The sequence below is a fragment of the Adelges cooleyi genome, unplaced genomic scaffold (genome assembly GCF_023614345.1).
Source record: "Adelges cooleyi isolate 19-005CV unplaced genomic scaffold, UGA_ACOO_1.1 ACOO_flye_CR_arks_rails_tigmint_CR_PRNA_23, whole genome shotgun sequence".
Lineage (NCBI taxonomy): Eukaryota > Metazoa > Arthropoda > Insecta > Hemiptera > Adelgidae > Adelges > Adelges cooleyi.
The window spans coordinates 15,936,462-15,960,341 of record NW_026095893.1 but is presented as its reverse complement, the minus strand read 5'-3'; the positions used below and the strand labels follow the sequence as shown (position 1 = coordinate 15,960,341).

General features: G+C 32.6%; 3 protein-coding genes across 12 annotated transcripts; 1 reads left to right on the top strand and 2 right to left on the bottom strand.

Moving 5' to 3' along the window:
- Positions 1 to 1,869: 1,869 nt before the first annotated feature.
- On the bottom strand, positions 1,870 to 9,168 carry LOC126836146 (DNA-binding protein P3A2-like). Of its 7 annotated transcripts, none has more exons than XM_050569300.1 (12): positions 8,134 to 9,168; positions 6,522 to 6,620; positions 6,274 to 6,448; positions 5,088 to 5,272; positions 4,896 to 5,012; positions 4,617 to 4,812; positions 4,395 to 4,507; positions 4,015 to 4,269; positions 3,824 to 3,946; positions 3,088 to 3,250; positions 2,926 to 3,005; positions 1,870 to 2,849 (listed from the first exon to the last, which is right to left on the bottom strand). In XM_050569300.1, exons 3-12 carry the CDS (start codon positions 6,437 to 6,439, stop codon positions 2,622 to 2,624), a joined length of 1,626 nt encoding a protein of 541 aa, XP_050425257.1. In that variant the 5' UTR covers positions 6,440 to 6,448; positions 6,522 to 6,620; positions 8,134 to 9,168; the 3' UTR covers positions 1,870 to 2,621. The 7 variants fall into 7 exon arrangements, with proteins under 7 accessions (XP_050425257.1, XP_050425258.1, XP_050425254.1 ...); XM_050569301.1 differs by having other exon boundaries at positions 1,872 to 2,849; positions 3,824 to 3,952; positions 5,088 to 5,212; XM_050569297.1 differs by having other exon boundaries at positions 1,873 to 2,849; positions 3,824 to 3,952; positions 8,104 to 9,167.
- On the top strand, positions 7,974 to 13,475 carry LOC126836148 (5-demethoxyubiquinone hydroxylase, mitochondrial). Of its 4 annotated transcripts, none has more exons than XM_050569304.1 (4): positions 7,974 to 8,567; positions 12,584 to 12,755; positions 12,825 to 12,974; positions 13,081 to 13,475. In XM_050569304.1, the coding sequence occupies exons 2-4, from the start codon at positions 12,608 to 12,610 to the stop codon at positions 13,356 to 13,358; spliced, it is 576 nt and encodes a 191-aa protein (XP_050425261.1). In that variant the 5' UTR covers positions 7,974 to 8,567; positions 12,584 to 12,607; the 3' UTR covers positions 13,359 to 13,475. The 4 variants fall into 4 exon arrangements, with proteins under 4 accessions (XP_050425261.1, XP_050425263.1, XP_050425262.1 ...); XM_050569306.1 differs by lacking the exon at positions 7,974 to 8,567 and adding an exon at positions 8,599 to 9,039; XM_050569305.1 differs by lacking the exon at positions 7,974 to 8,567 and adding an exon at positions 8,600 to 9,035.
- LOC126836147 (protein shifted-like) lies at positions 11,749 to 23,852 on the bottom strand. Its single transcript, XM_050569303.1, has 8 exons — positions 23,233 to 23,852; positions 17,247 to 17,344; positions 15,807 to 15,951; positions 14,065 to 14,226; positions 13,493 to 13,693; positions 12,409 to 12,504; positions 12,128 to 12,337; positions 11,749 to 12,056 (listed from the first exon to the last, which is right to left on the bottom strand). The coding sequence occupies exons 1-8, from the start codon at positions 23,411 to 23,413 to the stop codon at positions 11,929 to 11,931; spliced, it is 1,221 nt and encodes a 406-aa protein (XP_050425260.1). The 5' UTR covers positions 23,414 to 23,852; the 3' UTR covers positions 11,749 to 11,928.
- Between the last annotated feature and the right edge of the window lie 28 nt (positions 23,853 to 23,880).

Below are 23,880 nucleotides of genomic sequence, written 5' to 3'. Positions count from 1 at the left end.
AACAATAAATACAATCATAAACTTAAAAACTAACACACCCACTTCGGGTGGTGGCCTAATAACAATATTCACATTAGGCCACAACGAAATTTAGTTACAAGTTTATTAGTCTATACAGGTTTATGTACAGTCGGTGGAATGTTTCCGGACCAGTGACTCGCGCACACGCCACCCTTGCACGCCGGGGCTCTCAATTGGCCGGCCGCTGTCTAGCCCTCTCTGCTTCCTCCTTCTCTTTGAGGACCGACTCGGCAAAGCGGGCGACCGCGTTCCACGCATCAGAACTTGCAATCATGTTGGCGACCAGTGTCTCCGGGACAACTTCGCCGACGACGTCCTGGAGGTCCCGCCTTTGGGACTCCCAGGCCGAACACTCCACTAGTGTGTGATAGGCACTGTCCACCATGCCTTCACAGTGTGAGCATGCTGGACTGGGTGCTTTGCCGATCCTGTGGATGAATTCGTTGAAGCACCCATGCCCAGACAGCAACTGGGTTAGGCGGTAGCCCATCATCCCGTGCTTCCGTCCAACCCATTTCCGGAGGTCAGTGACGAGAGTTCTCGTCCACTCACCTCCTGTTGCTGTCCGAAGTCTGTCCTCCCACTTGCCGAGGGTAGCAGTCCTAAGGGGGGCCCGTTGTCCGGATCCTTCTTCTGCTTGCCGGCGGAGGCGGAACGCCTCTTCTCGCTCCCTCGCCAGCAGGTCGATCGGCGGTATCGCAGCCAGCACGTTGGCTGCGTCGTATGACACGGTGCGGTACGCGCAGACACTGCGGAGTACAGCTCTGCGCTGCACCTTCCTCAATTCCCCTACTCTGGCTTGGTTTAGCCCGCTGGCCCAAACCGGTGCTCCGTAGAGGAGAATGGAGTGGACGACACTGACGAGTAGCCTCCGCCTTGGCTCACGGGGGCCGCCGATGTTAGGCATAAGCCTAGTCAACGACGTGAGCGCACCCTGCGCTTTGACCGCCGCGGCTTTGGCGTGCTGCTTGAAGTTAAGCTTGTTTGAAGTTAAGCTTGATTAAAACTATCGATTTGCCTTCAATCTTAGGCTTTTTGTTTTATGAACATATTTTTTTTGTTTTCGGTAGTTTTTTATAATTTTGAATAAAACAACCATATTTAATTACTTTTATACAAATGTAACAGGATTGCGTTATAGAAGCCGCTTTAGTAAATTAATATGTCCTGTCATCGTATTTTGCACACTTAGCAAAAGAGAATTTAATTTTGTGTATTAACTATAATAACAATTTATCATATTCTAAGAAATGAGACTGATCATAATTGCTAACAACTTGTATAAGTTATAATAAAAATGATTGAAAACAAAATAATTTCAATTTTATAAATTAAATAACTGCTTAGAAAATAATTGTTTCAATAGTGGAACTTGTAAGTTGATAGCAAGTATTTATTGTATCATTTTGTAACACATCAAATTGTTGCGAAAGCGTTTGAGCAGGTCTGAACATTTACCTTAGTAGCATCACAAGTACAAAAAAACACATTTTATTAGATTATTTTTTACATTGGAAAATATTTTTCTAAAAAAACAACATCTAGTATTCATCTATTTCAATATATTATAATATATTTAATAACATTATTCAGCAACTTATATTATAAGTGATGAGAAGATTTGTCCACAACATTCACATTGAGATAGTTACTTACAAAATGTACATAATTTAAAAAAAAAGAATAGTGTAAACAAGCTAAACTAAGATGAAGTCGTATATTTTTTATATACATAATATACGACAAATGCAAATGCATTGCCAGGTAAGAACACGCAAATTAACAATGTATTATTAACAAAATATTGAAAACAAAATAATAATAATAATAATAATAATAAATACAAATTATTTACTGAAAGAAAAATAGGTTATTATTTTTCTTTCAACATTTATATATTAAATTGCACTTTACTTAAATTTCATTATGTTTGTTTATGAAATGACAAACAACACTTTCAAAACATTGAAAAACAGATAATAAGAAAATACACTCGACATGGAAATAAAAATGGCTAATGATCTAAGGAAAAATTATTATTACTCGAAAAACAACTTAAACAAAAATTTTAACTTTAGTAATATTGTTTACTATACTAACATATTGACTAGGTTTAGAGTCATTGGCCACACAATAATTTATGACTTTTCCTTAAATTGTTTAAATGTACAACGTTCTAAAATGGTCATAAGTAATAAATAAATTAAGTCTATATAATAAATGGAGGTCTAAATTATCATTATTTTTTTTTATATTTAGCTATAATTTAAAATGTACTTTCCTACTACAATTAGACAATCCCAAACGCTATACCTTATTTATAATGGAAACAACAAAACGAAAAGTTTAAAATCGAGAATAAAATCATTTTATAATAACGCTTAACATCTCTCCGAGACGACAATGTACCCAATGTTTTTTTTATTAAAGATCAATGGAAGTGATTAAAAAATACAAATATTTGTACACGACTTTAGTATGAGGTAAAAACAATGGTATATGCAAGTAAAAAAAAAATACTTGTGCCGAAGTTCCGCAATAATTATAAGTTATAACTCTTTGTCTTCTTCGTCAAAACACAGGTATTGGTTGAGTTGTTCTCATTGGTCCGAAGTGGTAATGCTCGGACCCTCTTCTTTAATCTCGCCAACTGTGGTATTGATCATTTTGCTGTCTTTCAACGAGATCAACTGCAACACTTGTTCGCCGTTTTGCCCGGTGATGGCCACCAATTGGTGCGGCACACTGATGGTCTCGACGTCACCGTTTGACGTGTCCATCCCAACACCGGGCTCTGACTTGGGCATGTGCATAACGGGCGTCACAACCTGAACAAAGTCGGTAATTAAACATAATACAACACACAACAATTATTATTCAGTTTGTATATAAATTGTATTTTACCTGTATACTGCCGTCACTTATTTGCTGTACCACAGTTTGGTACAACGATGTATTAACTGGCACCGTGATCATACTGGACACTACAAAAACATATAATAAAATATACACAAATGACAAATTATAATTATTGTAGATCAAAAAACACAAATTCAAAAGGTTTACCTTGTCCGTCTTCACCAGTAATAATTATTTGGCCTTCTTGATTCATAGTGGCCTCAGACACATTATTTAACATTTCTACGGTGACTCCATCTGAGTTTTGGCCTTCACCAAGAGAATGTACAGAATGCACGGTGTGACCATTGGCTCCTTGAGAAGCGTTTATCTGTTTTTCAATAACAATTTGAAATAATTATGATGTATTCAATCAGTTTTAACCGAGCACCGCTCAGACTTCAGTTGATATAGTTGTTAAACAGTAAACAACCAAACTTTATGTAAATATTTTAATAAAGAAAAAAGTTAACAAATAAAATACAATAAAAACAATTTGAACAATGACAAAAATTTATACATTTTCTAAATGTGAAATAGTAAATAATAAATTAACAAACGAAAATAGTATTTTTAATGTATAATACATATTTTTATTTTTTTGAATCAAGTTTCATTTTTATTGTTTTAAATTGTTTAAAGAAATGATACCAAATTGAAAATGACTTTAAATATATTACAAACATTTCCAACTGGGATATATATTGATCTAAATGATAAATTGACGAAAAGTCGAAAAAGTTAAAAGCCTTTAAAAAATAATAATTTTTTTTTAACCAACCTCCTGGTGTTAATAAGTTATAAAAACGCGATACAGTGAACCTGTCCAATTGCACGATTCACAAAGTTAAGCTGTTCCACTGTTCTTTTACATATTATTATATAAAAAAAATTTTACACTTACAACTCCCTGAACATGAGCTTGGGTTCCGTCGGGTAAAGTTATAATTGGGTTGCTCGGATCAACGTGAAATATCGACATTGATCCATCCACGTTACTAATGGAATGGAGGAAAGCTGGCGAGTACTGCACCTATTCACGATAAGTATTCAAAAACAAATTTTAAAAGCGTTTAAATAATCACAAATACAAACCTGAGTGAGTTGTTGTTGTTGCTGCTGGTGCTGCTGCTGTTGCTGTTGTTCTTGTGCATCTGGCGAATTCCGAGATTCTATATTACTCGCTTTTGGATTGAACTTCAGTACAGAGGTAACAATTGACTGGCTCGCTACATTATTGACAATTGTTTTGCCTTCTTCTTCTTCATTGAATGTAGGTAATAGGTCTTCTCGACCATGGTATTTGTAACAGTTAATAACAATCTGTCGCAACGCTCGAGTCCACGAGATCTAATCAAAAACAACAATATTTTGATTTGGTTTCTTTTTATAAATTAATATTCATTATTAATAATCAAAATAAAATAAGACTTATAATATTATTATTATTTAAATATACAACAACAAATCTTTACTTTTTGTTTTTCGTCTTCACAACGAGCATCCATTCGAACATTCGCCCATGGAAGCTCTTTGGGCCACCACGGAGGTCTAGTAGTTTCTCTACCCCAGCCAGGTTTACCGCGTCCTATCAAATAATTAATTAATTAATTCATTTTAATAAAACTGATGTACTATTGCCGGTACTTTTGTAAAAAAGAAATTTAATTGTTTGCAAAAAAATCCAAGTCAATTACCCGTCGAGTACTTCAACATTAAAGGTATGAATGCTCTTAACTGAGCCTGAGTCATTTTTTCGACAGGTGTTGGAATTCCATCCAGAATGAGCGGTGGTAGCTCGTACAAAGTTGGATCGTCAGGAATTGGCGGAGGCGCGTGCTGCGCTAACGCAGTATCCAGCTGGTCCATAATTGTCATTCTTAAGTTTTTAACCTGTGGAAAGTATGTTATAACATATATTATACTTATTAAAAGCAATTAATTGTATTCCTAATATAATATAAAATTAAACATACAACATCTTCTAAGGGTTTGGCACCAAAACACTTAAACCCTGTGTTTTCTTTTCCCGGAGTAGCTACTAATACAATTGCTTGTTGACCGACCCTCGTAGCGAATTCATCAATGGTAACCTTTAAAAGAAATTATATTGTGTTATTAATCAGTTTTGCATTTTACTATAATTACAAAGTCTGTTTTTTCCTTACTTTAAGTTTTCTTAGTAGGCGATTGTGTTGTCGTTTTCTAATGGATGGATTCGTTTCAAATGAATGTGGCCGCTTGCGTTTCTTTGACGATACAATCGCAGCTGCAGCAGCCATTCCAACGGGTCCTGATCGACACAAACCATAACAAAGACCCCTACTGTTCGATGATCCGCTATTGCGTTTTTCTACCAGCCAAACACAAACACACACACGCAAACAAAAAAAAAAACAAAAAAATAGTGCAAAACAATATAAATAAAGGCAAAACATGCAAAAATTATAAAAATATAATTAACAACTTAAATAAATAGGTATACTCTAATTAACATATTTTTTTGTACTCTATTAGTTAAGGTGTCGATGGCATAGTGGCCGGATGTGGTAATGTAAGTACATTTTTTTTAGAAATTTAAGTAAATATTACAGTTTTCCTACAAATATCAGAAGCCTAAGATTACATGTTCTACGCTAAACAATGCATCGAGTTTAATAAATATATGAAATGATACAGCTTCGTTACAAACTTTTTGTAAAACTATAATACATGCGTTTATTGCACCTTTGCATTATATAGTCCATGTGGTGCTAAGCTTTAAAAAATAAATATATGGACATTAATAGTCTTGTTTTTTCACTATTCTTTTAACTCTTCTATTAGGTAATCCTTTATTCTTTCTTTACGTCAAAATTATATTTTTGGTATTAGTGTAATTCATATATCCACACAAGCATCAAATTCTGTATCAATAAAATTCTTATTTTATTAGATACCTATTGTATTTCCTTTTATTAAAACCCAATGTTTTTTTCTAGTTTCTTAGCCACTATTAATTTCCGGTAATCTATAGAAATCTCAGGTAATCTTAAAATCTCTAAGTCATCTCTGATAATGCGACGAACCAAATTTCTAATAGTGATTTATCATGTCATTTTTCTTACACTTCTTAAACACACAATTACTAACCCTTTATCACTTCACCTAGTTTAATTAGTCTTATGACTGATTTTTCCTCAGAAGAAACCATTAAAAAAACCGATTTGAGCAACCAAATAACAAGCTTTTATGGGTGAACAATTTTAAAATCAACAACAATTAAATGTTAAAAAGAAGCGGTGAAATAAACAAAAAAAATAATAAAAAAGTGCACATATTAAAACACAAATATTGTAAGAAACATTAACCTACCAGCTGCGGCAAGCTGTGCAGTCACATCGTCTCCCATCGCTGCAGACATCAAATCACTTTGACTCGCGTTCGAGTCCCCATCACAATCATCTGAAGACAAGCAACCGTCATCGTCCAAGTCGCTGTCTCCAGTCATATTAATATCATTGTCGCTTCGGTTCATCATCTTACTGAGCTTGTTTGAAATTAGTATGTTTTTATAAAACAAACATTTGAATTTAATGAGAAAAATAATTACTATTACTTACAGTATTTAAATTAAAAAGAAATATATTTAAAATTTATCTTTTGTAGAGGTTAAGTTCGACGATGTTGTCAAATTTCAACTGAGTTCATTACACAATATTCTAAAAATATACAAATACATTGAAATTAATTATAATTGCCTTAGAAATTAATGTTAAGATATTTGTTTAGGGAAAAATTAATATTTATAAAAAAGCGGCAGTTGCTGGTTACCGGAAAGCTATAACTACATGGACACGGTATGTGTACGGGAAAAAAAGGTTGACTTATTCTAAAGACCTAATCTGATACCGCTCTGTTTGTGGCAACAGGTCTAACGAAACCGGAGACGTACCTTTTATCTAAAATAAGAGAAAGTTGTAGTCAATAATGGTATATTAACTATCAACCCAGGTGAAATGGAACACACGTCAGCCCTGAAACAATCATTTTTGTTTATCAAAGGTGTTAGGTAATGAAAAAAAATTTAATTCATAACTTATTTTGTTTGTTTGTAAATTTGTTTCACAAAAAAATTTAATAAAAACAATTCTAGGTACCAAAATATAGTGTTCCAAGTCACTAAAATGTTCCATTTGACCCAGGTTTTAACCGAACTTCCAAATTAATATCGAAAGTCAGTGAAACCATTTGAAACATACATGTATATGTTAGAGAAAATTATCGTTGGGCTAACAAAATGTACCTAAATAGTAAAAGTTTTATTTTAAAATATATTAGACTATTTTGTCAGTAGATATTTCTGCATTTCATACTTAAGGATTACAAAAGCTGATTTTTTTTCTAAAATATTATACTTAATAATTATCAATAATAATAATAGGACTAATTACACTATATATTGTGTTAATTTGTATGTGTGTACCTATATAATATTTTGTCTAACCTTGTTTGCAACCTAAAAATTTTTGAGATAACATAATGCACACTGTATATGATAACGGTATGACAAAGGAATTGTGTAAGCCATTAGCAAACAAAACGGTACCAGACACAGTTAAACAAGTGCCAGAGGATGTCTTTCAATCCCAAAACATGAGTCTATAAACAGATTTTACTCTATCAGTATGATTTAGAAAATTTAAATAATCTATGCCATCAATATTATTTACTTAGCAAGATTTTATACATTTTTTGTCATGTGAAATGGAAGAAAAACGTTCTAGTTACGAATTTTACAGAAGATTAAAATTTTTTTCGGGGTGTTGGGTGACTTATTTTGGAGGGGAGGTGGGTCGTTGGGTCGTTTTTAAGACGAAACCAACGAAAGTGGGTTCCTTCCCCGTACGTGTACGTTTGACACGGCAAAACGGACCAACGATACGAACACAACATACTATGTATGTGCAGTAAAACAAACACGGGACAGGGCGCAACTCCCAAGGCGCAACAGAGGAAATAGTCCGACAGTGTCAACGTCGTAAGTCGTGACACGATGAGTGTGTAGTGTATGCGCACCGTTGATTCGATTATAGTAGTAATGATGTTACGTTAAAAACGTGTAACCCGGGGGCTGAGCAAATGGTCTGAGCAGGCCCAGGGGCCCGTGTCATCAGGAGACAGGCGTTTAAAATATCAACACACCCGATAATATGAGTACGGCTGCGTACGCACCTGCGTGACGGGGGAACACCAGCAGCACGAGCACAGGCAGTGGAACTAGCAGTGGCGGCGGCCGCCATCGCCCGGCGACTCTTCTACACGTCCGGGTATCGGTCGCGTACGATAAATATATGATTAGAAATATTGTCGGCCGCGCACCAAACAATCGACAAACGGATACAAAGTCGAGTTTGAAAAAAAACAAACAAACCGAACGGATTACGCCGTCGCGGACCACCACCGCCCGCAACGCATTCTTCTCATCAAGATAACAACAACAACAACAACAACAGATAAATGTGAATTATTTTATATATTTTTATCGCGACAGTATTAATAATTTATCATTAAATCGCGATCCATCCGGAGCCAGCGCGGTAGTGTATGCTGCCGCATTAACGGAACACGGGTCGTCGTCGTCGTAGCAGCAGCAGTAGCCGGGCCAGGTAATAGACGAAAAAAATATATATATCACACACACGCACACACCGCCGCCGCCGCTCAACACAAGGGCCGCGGGAGCGTTTTTATCGATCGGTCGTCTCTGGCCCGCCGATCAATGACGACGCCATTTTGAATTTTCATTCGCCACTGCCGCCACCGTTGTTGTCGTTTGCCGTGTGTAGTCGACGAAATACGGTCCCTGCGGTAGATGTATAGTAATGGATGCTGACGGCCAGCACCGCGGCTCGTGTCCGTAGTACGTACTATGTATATATATATATAATACGATAATAACAATAATATTATCTATCCGTCGCGTTTGCGTCTGCGTCTGCGCACCCGTTGGCCGTCACGCCGCGCGCCGTTTTTCGGTCCAGCCGCTTAGCGATAACCGGCAGCTGTTCGTCTTGTCACCACACCGCACACGCTCGCGACAATTACCGCACCGCACTCGAAAACCAAAAACCGGCGTAAGTAAGATGTTTTTTTTTTTTCGTATTTTAATGTTGACAAAAGCGATATTGTATGTCTCGCGCGCTTATGATTACGATTTTTTTTGATAGTCGGCTTTACTTACGCCACTTACGATTTGACGCTCGTCGGCTGGGTAGTGGTTAACGGAAGAACCATTTTTCCCAGTCGTTCGTTTCCCATTGGCTAGCTCAGCTCGCGCCATCTACCCGTCGTGTCGTTTGGCGGCAATTTTGAATTTGATACAATTGATAACAGACTGGTGTACTGATTGATTGTTTTTTATATTCTTCCCTCCTCGTTACTACTTACTTTCATAAATGCGTGATAATAATTATTAATAATTATATACTTCCCCAAATAGCAAAAAAACATTAAATACATAAAACGTTTTGTTATGTTGTTAAACAAATTTATTAGCGTTTTGATAACCGCTTTTTGATTGCAACAACAAACAAATTTTAATTTTTCTGAAACATGTTTTGGCATGAAAGGTAATGTTTTTAAAATGTTTACAAAATGTATAAACGTTTTGAAAATATTTTTCAATATTTTGTAAATAACATTTTTGAAACATAACATTGTATGCCAAAATTGATATTGATAACATACAAAAAGACTGAGAACATGATTAACAACATTTTAAAAACAAATTTTTTCTGGGTAACAGTGGCGTAATTAGGAATTTGTCTTAGGGGGGGATAGACTATTTTGTACACACAAAAAAACAAACTACTTAATTTTCAAGTACATTTATTTTGTTTGTAATATAATATAATATAATGTACATAGCTCTTTTTTTGTAATAAACATAACAGTATGTAACTAACAATAATGTACATAACTCATTGATAGTATCTTGTGCGAGATCAATGGCTTCTTTTAAGTCAATTTTGGTTTTTTGTAATTATTTACATAACGGTAAGCCAAATGAAAACATTAGCTGAAAAATACATCAGGTAATTGCAACAGACTTAAAATACCTTCTTTTTAATTAAAAATGTTGTTTTTACCTGAACAATATTAACTGAAATTAGGAATTCAGAGTCCATTGATTTTAGAATTATTGATGCATCCGTAGCAGACGAATCCTTCCAATCTGATATTCATTCTAAAGCTTCTACTACAAACTTAAAAAGCTCAATGAAATCATGAATCACATCGTATCTTTGCACCCATCGAGTTGCAAATAGCCTTTTTAATGTTTTTATTTTTTGATCAACATTACTGTTTTCGATAGTAGATAATAACACATGATTTCGTTTGGGAGTATTGAAAAAATTGTATAATTTTTCAACAATACCTAAACAATTTCGTATTGCTTTTATATTGCTTGTTTTACAAAATAAACCAAATTACCAAAAATTGGAGTGATGAAACAACATACAAAACGATAAAGATACTTACCTCATTACAATCTTCTTTATTTTCAATAGAACGATTTTTTTTGAAAAATATATAAAAAGTGTATTTCTAGTATTTTTACATTTTTTTCTTTTTCCTTCCATTTTTAGACTTATAAAAAAAATTGTCTTCTCTATGACACAACTAAATAATAAAATAACTTAAGTCTAAACTCGTGTACCTAGTTGACTTACTATGATTCACGTATCACAATTCACAACTATATTTTAATACACTATACAGTATACATAATATAGTGAAAACTGTTGTCAATTATTATCCAGTTGCTCACACTGCTGATTGTAATTTGTTACCACTGACCACATGCTTAATCTTAATGCCCACATACCGTTTATCGAATGAGACAAAAAGTTGTTAAGAAAATTCCGATAACGTGTATAAATCCATCAGTTATTTTCAGAGCATTTACACAAGTATAATATTGTTTGATTATTGACGTACATTATACGACGACATTGTTGATGTGCATCGTCGCTCCGCAATAAAAAAAACTCAATCGACTGCTATTATTTTAGTTATATTTATAAACTATATAGGTACATAGGAGATTCGGGGTTTACTATAATAATGTTAAATAAGTACATAAATATTTTGTTGAGCCTATGGCCAGTAAAAAAAAAAGGTCATGGGGGGGGATACGACACCCTAATCCCCCCCCGTAACTACGCCACTGCTGGGTAATGTATTTAAGAGACGTTTTAGTAAATTGTTTTAAAATTATTTTAGAAATGCAAAAATTAATGGGTTGAATTGTATGAAAAATAATGAAAAAGAAATATATTTTTAGAAAATATATTTATATTGTATAAATGTTTATATTAAAAATGTTATACATAATATATTTTAACGGTTTTCTAAATTATTTTATTTGCAATACATTATAACTGCAGTCTGCGACGTTTTATATACATTTTAAAAACATGTAATTTCTTCATTCCTTTAAATGTAATAATTTTGTTTGAAAGTAAATATTGAATAATAAACTTCATCGGTCAGGTTCAATTACCTTATTTGTTCACTTAAGTGAATCATTGCTGTTGACTATATGAAGTAAATCTGCATAACCTATTTTGAAAGATAAAACGTTTACAAAAAAAGTTGCTTAGGGATTTCAAAACAATGATTATGGTATCAATTGTAACATAATATATATTAATATAATAGATAATTTTATCTCTACGTTTTTAGCTGCTGATATTATCACAAAACATAATATACTTCCAAGTATAATTTTACCATAAAATACAAAACGTCAAGTATGTCTTAGATATTATAACTTTTATTAATGCAAATTTAATACTTAGTTAACGACTAGTATATTATTTCATATAACTTCTTAATAGTTTTTTTTAACAAATTTATATCTAAAATATTAGTTTTATTTTCTCATATACACATAAAATCACAGATTGTTTAATTTCTTCATTATTAATATATATAGCTATATATACATATCAGAATTTTTTTCTAACACTTGAACACTTTTCTACGTTTCTTTGTCACTTCCTCATAGTCGTCTTCGGGGTCATAGTCATCCTCGATTGAAGGTGAATACCTCAACTTGAGGGTATTGTTTCTTTTTGGTTTTAATACTTCTAAAAACAAAATAAAATAAATACATATTATGTATTAGTAGTAAAAGATGACCAACAATTAAATATCATACTTCTTGTACAGAATTTGCCAGCCCATCCTTGTTGACAGCGACACGTTTTGTTTTCAGTACAATAGCCGTTGTGACATGGCCGCTTACAATCGTAATATTGTTGTACGGGTTGGCCTATTTCACAATGATCTCCTTGGAAACCAAAAGGACACCGGCATTTGTTTATACCTTTACACTTTCCCCCGTTCAAGCACGGTATAATGCATTTGGCTGAAATCGCAATTAATTTGAGAATTAAATATTAAAGATTTCTTATTATATGTGTAATTTGATAGTCTCACTTTTTTCACATCGCGGCCCGTAAAATCCTTTTCTACACTGACAGGTGTCTTTTTGTATGCATTTTCCACCGTTCAAACATTTTTCAGCGCAAATTCCTTAAACACGTCGTTTAGTTGTATAATACTAATCTTTGTACAATCATTATTAATACTGTTATTATTTTATATTTTACAGTTTATCAATAAATTCATAGACAAAATGATTCAACCGTCCGTCACATTCAGCAGAATGATCTGTCAGAGAGGATTACACGGTGCTAGCAAAAAGTTGGATAGTCTCATCAGAGTTAATCATGCCGGAGAATTGGGAGCTGATCGCATTTATGCCGGTCAGATGGCGGTGTTAGGTTAGTATAAAAAAAAAAATTACAACCTTAATGTCTGAGCTGTTTTAATGTGTTGTGTATAATGTTTAGGAAACAGTGAGGTAGGTCCCAAAATAAAAGAAATGTGGGAACAAGAAAAAGTGCATAGAAACAAGTTTGAGCAACTCATACAACAACGTAGAGTGCGGCCATCGGCATTGTTTCCACTATGGCATTGTGCTGGCTATATACTTGGCGCTGGTAATTATATATTGTTTAAGACCAGAATTTTGCAATAATTCCCAAAACCAATCTTTGTTTGAGACATTTGGAGCTGTTGATATATGTTTTAATTTATCTTACACAGGCACGGCACTTATGGGTCCCAAAGCTGCGATGGCCTGCACGGTAGCCGTAGAAACTGTAATCGTGAACCATTACAATGAACAACTGCGGGAGTTGATGGCTGATCCGACATCGGATAAGGAACTGCTAGACACTATAAAACAATTTAGGGACGAAGAACAAGAACATCACGACTGTGGTATCGAACATGGTGCTGAACAAGCTCCATTATATAACGTATTGACAGAAGTAATAAAAACCGGCTGCAAGGTGGCCATTGAAGTCGCCAAACGAGTTTAAAGGAGAGTTTTTAGTTTTTGTAATTGATTTTTATACTCAAAAGTTAAGTTTAAAAAGTATAACATAGTTATATTATCTAATTTTTATAAGTAAATAAATGTATGTGTTAAAAATAAATTATTTCTTGTTGTTACCTCCTTCACAATTTGGTCCTTGGTAACCAGGTAGACATTTACAACGTCCAGGAGCGATACATGTGCCGTTATTCATGCATTGTGGATAGCACAATGCCGTTTTACAATATTGCCCCATGTATCCGTCTTGACACTGACAAATTTTATCCGCATTACACCGTCCGTTGTTTTCGCACTTTTTATCACATTCTAAGTCCGGACCTTGTAAACCAAAACCAATTATATTAATAAATAATAATATATTGATATTGTTTTTTTGTAACTGTGCTTACCAATTACCTACAATAATATTGACGCTAGTTAATTAACATAAAATAAAATTATAATTTCTTTTAGCTTCGATGCGGAGCTGAGAAGGTATTGTTTTTACAATGATGTTTTTGTTTTTTATTTTTTTTGTGTCTGGAGAGTCCAGTCAATATTGCTATTTGTATTTGTACCATTATAGATTCGCATCGAAGCATTTACTCGAAAGTGATTTTGTTTTTCATGTAGACCTTGCCCGGCCTAATATGCTCCATTCCCACTGTACTGTTTTTATTATTAATTAAAGGTATGTGTTTTGTTCTTACTTGTACTTTTACTTGCACTGTTGACGGTACAATTCTTTTTGAGTTTCACCTTTAATGGTGTAAATGGCAAAGCACGAAGTTTCCTGTTATGAATCGACAGACTTATACTGAAACTAGTGTTACCGCCGACATTCCCCGTGCATGGTAATAAAATACTGAATACTAAAATAATAAAAAAACGTTTTGTTGTTGTTTTAACTAGATAGTGCTAAATTTGTATTATAAATACTTGAGTGTTTTTAATTTCAATATTTTACATACTGCTTGTACACATACCTGTGCCAGTCATTTATTATTTGCGTTGTTAGTTGTTACTTGTATGTAATTATATCGAGGTATTAGTATTAATATCAAGGCACACTTTGGGCACAACAACAAAGTCACGACCATGGTCGGCTTATGGTAGTAAAACTGTAATGTATTATATTAAAATAAAAAGAGAATGCACGCGGTAGCAGATGCTTCAGAGACTTTTATAGGTCGTAAAATATCGTAGTCTCATTGTGTACATCATCAGTCTCCTCTATACTACCTACCGACTTACATGATATAGTTATAACAGAAGTAAATGTGATTTTTTAACGATTTAACGTAAAAACACACACATTACACTAGTGGCGCAGCGAGGGACTTGGTGGCCCTTGGACTTGTGGGAGGCGATAATACATTTAAAAAATCTACTTATTAAAAAAAAATAACGTTGTACATTGTATAGGTACTTGAAAAATAAATGTTCAAGCCAACATTAAAGCGAACTTCCTGCAAATTTAATCACCGTGCCCGTTCAATAAAAATAATTAATAAACCACTCGGGCGTAAATAATTGTTTATTATTTCCAGTATTGAGAACGATCGCTCTGCTGATACAACTGTGATTGGTAATATAAAATATCAAATAAAAGTAGTACATACATCTGGTTATAAGAGGAGAATTTTTAACTAGGTACCTAATAACATTTCTACAATTTCTTCTTTCGTTGTTTTGGAATCGGGCGATATTGTTATTTCCCTTGAAGACAAAATCTGGAAAGATATCTTGATCGTATCTTTTTTGTAATTTTTTAATTTCTTTGAATAGTTCCTCGTCGTTTGATCAATTAATGAAGTCAGTTGGCACTAGCGATAACCATGATAGTTTTTTTTTTAATTTATCACTAGGATGGAATTTTAAGTTTAAATTAATTATTTCAAATATAAATATTGTTTGAAAAAAAATAATTTATGTGCATTTTTTTTAATTTTATGATTTAATCTCCAATATGGACACACCTCGGAGCCCCGGTGAGCCCTGCCTAAATACGCCACTGCATTACATTATACGACATTACTATGGAACAAAAACCAAAACTAAATCAAATTTTTAGAATTTTTTTCGCTGAATTCTTATTTCGGATTTCACTAGCACGTTAATATGTTTTTTAAATCACCTCCATAGTCGTACATAAGTTGTAATATCAGAATTTCCTAATTTTCATATGTGTAAAAAAAAAAGTACAAACATTGCATTAATTCTGAGACCAGTTCTGAACGAAGAAAATTAAATAAATACTAACAAACTGCGTTGAAATCAATTTTCGAAAATTTTAATTTACACAACCGTTTTTTTTTTCACGATTAAAAAAAAATAACTAGACGTGCTAGAGAAAATCTGAGACCTGAGTAGGATTTGGCGGAAAACATTTATATTTTTTTGGTTATTGCGACAAAAACAAACAAAAAGGTCAAATTTTGTCGTTGTTCACCTTTGGGCTCGCTCGGTATTCTCCCTTTGGGCTCTATGGTGACTATGGGTGGCTTAAGTATGCTTTCGTCGAACGACCTGAGCGAGTCGAAAACATAAAAGTATTTTTTCTTGCCGGACATCCACGTGAAGTTTACATATCCCACCTGCAACAAATACATGACATAGCGGTTAAAAAAATTGCAAATTGGTGATTTGGTTCATAATGCGCCAAAAATAAAATCTAAATCAAATTAGTCGATGAAATAAGTATAAGATTATAACACAACATCCTATGTATTTCAAATATAATTATAAACACAGATTTCCTTATTTTACCCAAGTTATCTACAACACAAATGTATGTATCATTTTTATTGTGTTGTTTTAATCTGTACGTGTGCAATGTGCATACAGTGCAATAGGACTTTAATAAAATATTATAAGTGATTATACAATTGGGAAACAAAATTGATGATCAGCTTTGACGGAAATTTATTTTCTAAAATGATTATGTACAAGTTATACCTATAATACTAATCGTTTGTTCAGTCAAAACTTATTGTGTACCTATTATTATCAACATAACGGATTTTATGTAGGTTATTTTAATATTTAAGTTAGAAACAATTTTACTTTAATTAAAAAAATACTTAATTATTATTGTTTAACAATTTAATAACAAATTTTTATTTAATTATTTCCACTTGGCTTAGTTTTTAAATTTTGAACATAATTAGAAAATAACATAAAGTATAGAACAATAATAAAAAATAATTTATGTTATACCTCTAGTTGTTTTAAGTGTATGTAAACAATTTTTTTCTTATTTTACCAACATTTCAAAAAGTGTTGATAGTTAATGTTGGAAATGGGTTACTTATACTTAATTCTTCGAATATTTTGAATTATATTTTATTTTTGGCGGAAAAGGGAACGGTACAGTTTTGGCGGATAGGATCACGCCCTTTGACACAGGTGACAGGGTAGAAATATGCATCTTAGAGAGAAAACGATTTTTTTAAACATAAATAAATAAAATCTTTAACTGTGGTCGGTGACAACGTAGTGCCGAAATCAGAAATCTTAATTATTATATTATTATGCACTTACGTATTACATAAAAATGTATATAAATATATATATATTTATTTATATTTATAGTTAAATTAGAGAGAACAAATAAAATAGGCACTGCTAAAAGTCACATAGCGTATAAATTGAGTGGTTTGGGCCTGTCGAAAGAGGGAGCAATACATTTTAGCTAAAATGGCAACAGCCAACGAGCATTGGTCGTAAAATAAACAATTAATGGTTTTTCAATTTTAAATTAAGCTCTAAGTAATTGGGTTTTTGCAGGCCTTTCGGAACAACAGGATATTTCCCAAAGGCCGCAGATCTCCCTGAGATTTTTTTTTCTATTCTTGACTAATAGTCAAGGACCATAATTATTGATGCTTACCTCGGAAGGAATGACTGGTAAATACTGTTCGAAATTTTTGTCCAAAATGTACGACATGACTTCGCCGTCTCTGATAGCGTATATCGGCATCGATATACCTAAAAAAAGAAAACCCAATTATTTCTTATAATTAATTAAGACGTAGTTGATTTCCGTTGAAATTCGATTTTTGACTTGTACAGCATGTAAAATGTATAAATATAATATGGTATACTCTTTCATTTTTTTTTTATGACGATCAATGCGAGATTTGTGAGATACTGCATAGATAGTTTATAACTCTTATTTATTAAACTTTGGAAAATTACCAATCTGCATTTCCTACAGTTACTGGCAATATTGTACAAACGTGTTATGGCTTGTGAAACACATAATGTACAATTAGCTGGTACCTTCTCTTTTATACAATAACGAAGAACTCTAATAATTCTTGAAAATTCTCAGTAATTGCAATAAATTGCATGATTTCCGCTCTAGTGGGATTTCAATTTATTTTTGCATGCTCTTGTTGATGTTTCGAGCACGTATTTAATCGAAGAATTTGTTTACGAGTTACGTAAAAAGTCAAACTCACACTCGGTCGTTTGATAACTGTAGGAATTCTGATGACCAGACTAAACATAGTAATAATAATAATATGGCTGTAGGTTAATGAACATTGTATCGAAGCCTTCAAAACAAAAAAACAAAATTAAAAATTAAAAAAATCTGTTTTATTGGTACCCCACACACACGTGTTAGCGAGGTTAAGTCTTTAATCTTATCTAACGAGTACAATTCTCTGTACTATAACATTTTTTTTTTAATTAATAAATATATATTATATTTTTAAACTAATGTACCTACACGATGTGCATTGGCTTGTACTTTGAAAAAATACACAAATTATTAACCTTTGTAGTTCGAAATTATAGTTGAAAAGTGAATGATATTAAAAATTAAAACTTACATAAACAATATACAGTCAAACTAATCCGGATTTATACATTACAGACAGACGGTTTTAACGTCAGAGCCATGCCTCATTCATGTGTCAAAATTATAGCACAATGAGCGTCTTAACGACAAACTGCTAAAAAGCTGTAAAGCACCTGGATACCGACCGTTTTTTCAGCCAAAACACATATTTTTGTCCATTGCACAGGTGTAACTAGTGATCCGATTAGCAATCTAAAAACAGATATGATTTTTTATGAAGTTTACTTGAGATCGGTCAGAGCGTTTTTTTTCAATTTTTAATTTTAACCCTTTCCAAATTTGAAGTTGAATTTTGAAATTTTATAAAATGTTCAAACGTGTTTTATGCGTAGTAGGAATAAAATATCAAAAAAGTACGCTGACCGATCTCAAGTAAACTTCATGACAAATTCAAATCTGTTTTCAGATTACTTATCGGACCACTGGTTCAGCCTGTGCGATAGACAAAAAGTACTATTATATTAACTAAAATGGCTTTTACTCATAGACAAAATGATTTAAATAAAAAGTAATACCATGATGCTTTTACAAATTAACCGGTAAATTAATTGGCATGGTCGAAATGTATTAAAACCACTATTTCTTAAATATTGCCTATACAAAACTCCTTAAAAATGGTCGGTATCCAGGGGCCTTAATAAAATAGGTAATTTATTTTTTATAATTTGTATCTTATTAAATAAATAATATATATATATATATATATATATAAATTATAAGTATTACTGTTATTGTTTCGACCGTCTTATTTATTATTATTCTTGTTTTTACTATTTACACACTGTATTTTGAAATAATGTACATTTTTGCCTTATGAGCGTAAATAAATAATATTTTCAGATATCATATCTACATAATGAATAAAATTAAATGCGAAATGTAGACCTATATTTTTAATCGCGAAAATTACAAATTACAAGTTAGTCATTGTATGCATTGAATAATAATAATCAAAAAAATACTAATACCAATTACTATGACTATGTGAACTATAAGATAGGCATAAAAAAATAATTTTTACCTTTTGGTTTATAATTTATTGATTATATTATATTATCAATACATGTATACATTTAATTAAATAAAACAACAATGCGTAAGCAAAATAAAACTTGGATTAATATATTTTCGTTAAATTGTCGATAAAATATTTATTTTTGCACAAACGCATTATACATTATTACGTAAACGTACGATTGATGGAAACAATAAAACTATAACAAATTACAAGTATAATAATACATTAAAAGGTCAAAAGTGTTTACGAACTCTGGAATCAATTTATTTCTCTAATCGATCAAAATTAGACCATGCGTATCAATATTAACATTATTTTTTTAATAATAATTTCGCTCGTTAATTATAGCTCATCTAAAACGGTACTTATGGGAAAATAGTATTATCAACCAATAACAAATGTACACGTATGAATGTTTTTCATTTTCCAACTGTTCGAACTAATATTATGAATAGCAGTTATTAGTATTCAATGTTTCGGCTTTCCATATTTAAGTTAACAATACATAATGCCTCACTAAGGATATATGGATATACCATACACTTAAGCCAAGTATGATTCAAATTTGAATGATAACCGGATATTTAGCAATTTATTAGCCTGCACGTACAAACGGTATGTTTCATAAGATTTCGGTCCAAACCGGCGGATTAAGTCTGTCGAAAATTAAATGTTGGCATGGTACTGCTTGATATTCATTTATTCACGTTAAACCATTTTTATTGGACATACAATTACAAAAGGACTAGCCGTAGTAGACCTCTTAGTGCTATTCCTTGACTGAGGGTTGAGACAATGCTGTCCATTGTGTAAACAATACATTTCTAAATTCAACGGATTGGAGATTGCGACTGATCTGCACTGTTTTTTAGTTTTTTGCATTCAGGTGTAATATTTGTAAAAAAAATGTGCATATCATAGTCGTAATGTAGTGTTTATCAGTAATAATTCTTACGTGTACCTTTTTTTTAAAAATATGATCACAAGTGCAGTTAGTAGGTGTCGACTATAATAGTTTATAATATAAGCCCTGATCTCATCCTTCAAATCATGTTATATTGTTTGAGATCGATTTGTCGGTTGTCCTTTTCTCAGGAGGGTTCAATGCAGTTCACAATAATTCCCAGCTGTGCACACACGGACACCGACCAATTGAAGAAACACGGTCGTACACTATTTTTTAAAGGTCACACGTGTTTAGCTATACAATCGTTTTGGACTATCATTATTGTTATTATCATTGTTGAAATGTCGGCATGTCGTTTAGGGTATATTATTTAACGCACGGTAGTCGGATTTATAATATTATAATGTAAAATAGGTATACCGGTTTACGCAGTCCGCAGTGTGTATAAAATGAACAAAGATCCGATGGGATGCATATAGACTAGATATTTTTATTTTTAAGAAGACTACACATCCATTAATTATTAAGGAATAAAGTATAGAAAATTGTTCGCATAATCTTAATTTAGAGCTTATCATATAGTGTATAATTATTAATATAGTAATGAGGATTCTTTACTATAGAACTAATTTCTACAATTTTTTCGATCAATATAGTTTTATGCGAATCAAAACTAAAGTATCTTGGAACTGTTGTAGAATCAACAAATATCACAAATATCATACAATTAATAATTTCTAAAATTATATATAATATAGTATATAACTTATAAGAATAGGTTTATTGTAGAAAATAATTCACAACTTTGTTAACTCGCCAACAATATTATAATACTATTGCTATTATTTTGAAAAATGATGATGTATTCGAAGCTTTTGTACGTACAAAAAGAAAATATAATTATCTTATTAACATTGTGAATTATTTTCTGAAATTTACTTTTTCATAATATTGAGTATTCAATTTGAGTCATTTAACTATTATATAAAAATAATAAGACTATAAAAACTATAGTAGTTTTTCATTGAATAAATAAATTTATTGTAGGTTGGTTTAAAGTACAAACTAATTGTATAATTGCTTTTTGTGCCTCAATCAATGTACGCTTAATCAAGAAAGTTATGGCGATATATCTGAAATAATTTTCCATCAATTCTGAATTTAGTTTTAATTGGCAATTGCTCTATAACCATATTTATTAATTCTAGCGCCCACACGACTTTGTCTGTAAATTAATAAATGGCCGCCGTACATTATTACTTATTACAGTTAATATTAGTAATTTGACTCTGCGAATTTGTTTGTTTGATAACAATTACCACAATATTAGAAATTTAACTGATGATTATCTTGGACGACTGATGTAATATTGTTATAAGGTTCATGACAGGAAAGCGGAAACATTAAGTACTAGGTATTTATATGTGTAGCGGGAACATTACCTCGGTCACTATTGCACAGACAACATTTAGAATATGATCCGATAACAAATACTTATTGCTTGTAAGTTTTATAAGATTGATTGTCAGTGTAATTGTATGCTGCTAATGCATTTTTATATTGTTAACATAATATACATTACAACCTTACACAAATATGTACTGCGTTATTTGAGACGAGACTGATAAATTACTATATTTACTCGCGTTATCAGCGTACATTTATTAGGTATAAAGCGAAAAATGTGTATGATGTTTTTTATTCCGACATCATCGTCATTTGCCTTTATTATGCTGTACAAATGACTCTGGTTATTATTTTATTACATTTACATATAAATAATTATTGGAAAATGATAATGTAAATTAATTTCCATTACGCCACAACATACACGTTGTATTTCCTACTAAACCATTGATTATTGCAGATATCTATTTTTAAAAATACGATTTAAACAGCGATTATCACAGTGAACTGTTGTCTGATCTAAAAATAATTCGGTTAATTATTAATAACCGACTAAAGCTAACAAGACAAACAATTGAGTCAATCAATTGTCAAGGACATGGTGAAATTAACTAATAACAAAAAACGCTAAATATTTTTTATAGCTTTACACATTTTTTTTATAGTGTTATGTGCATGCAGTTGTGGATGAATTAACATTATAATCAAAAAATACGAAACCATCCCCTATCCACAAAAGATAATTTAGTTTTTAAAGTTACAGTCTACAACTTTTATTAAGGTTTTGGTATACGATTTTATACGATCATCACTTCTAACCAACGCTAAAAAAAATATTTATAAGAAGTTTTCTACTTTAATCACCGCGCCTCAAAGAGTTAAGCCTATAAAATCATTTATCAACCAGTCAGTTTTATTAAAACAAGATTTAGCCTTTTCTCAAATTATATAAGCTATTCGCGCCTATGGTTTTCAAATTATGATATATTACATATTGAACTTGACACTCGTCACTCCTACGCCCCTATTGTTTTTCTCTACCATACTGTTTTGGATTTTTAAACATATATATATATATACCGTATAACCTGGTAAAAACTTTTATGGGATTTAATTAATATAATTTACAACATTTCAAAACACATATTTACAAGTTGACTTTCTTACAAAAGCTTCGGTAGTCTTGCATATTCCATCTTTTGGGGATGTGTTCTAACGTTTCAACGTTTCTCGTACCTTTGCTGGCTGTCGACTGACTGAGACAGTTCCGAAACGTTTACAAGAAAGTCATTTGTAAATACGGATGTAGGTATCCTCAAATTCTGTTAGTATTGTAAATAATACAATCTTTTTGTTAGTAATTAATTAACAAAAATTTAGAAATTTAAGTATTGGCATTTTCGTTTTTTAGGTTTGTTGGAAAATATTATAAACATTTAATTAAGGTTTCCTATTAACTCATTTACAATTTTTTTATTTTTAATGTTTAAGAAGTACCATTAAAATATTTATCTAAATAAACGTTTGCTGAGGCTAAGGTGCTACCAAGTTTTTTGACTTTTAATTGCTGTTTTCAGTACGCTTTTGGAAGGAAGGGGAGGGTTAAAACACAGCTTTATGAGAACGAATGCGTTTAGTGCTATAAAATCATTATCCAAAAACAGAAGCGTGCTCACCACTATACATTTTAACTTGTTGTTCGTCTATGTACAGCGACAGGTCTTCTTTGTCACCGTTGACACTTCTGTGCTGTTGCTGGTGTTGTTTGGCGGTGTCGACCGCGACCAAGACGGCGCACCAACACCAGAGCAACGATGGTGTGCGCCAAGCCGGCTGACCGCTGCTGGCTGAGGCCATGTGTGACTGTCGGTATAAGCCGCTGTCGCACCGGTCAAACCCGTAATCGAGGCGATAGACCAATATTGTTTAGTTTATTTTTTTTTATTTGGTCTACTTAAAACCGACCACTGTGTAAACTGAACGAAAGAAACGGCAAGGCGAAACCGATCACCCCGCTGGACACATGACGACGGTAGGGAACCGTATTAATGAGGCGTTAACATAAAGAACGTCGGGTGCGTTTTCACAAATGTTATTTGTTAATACAAAAAATAATGGTTTTTTATTTTACTGGTATAAACTACGCGATTAGGTTCCTTTTGCGCGAAAACGAATTACCTGCGAGAGAGCGAGCGCGAGGGCGCCAACCGGTTGACTAGGACTGTTTTCAAAATATGACAAACGGCCTAACCCAAAGGACCGCAGACCGACTGCGACTGACCGTCTGCCGTTTAGCGGCTGTCGTCGAGCGCTGCTGCGGTGTG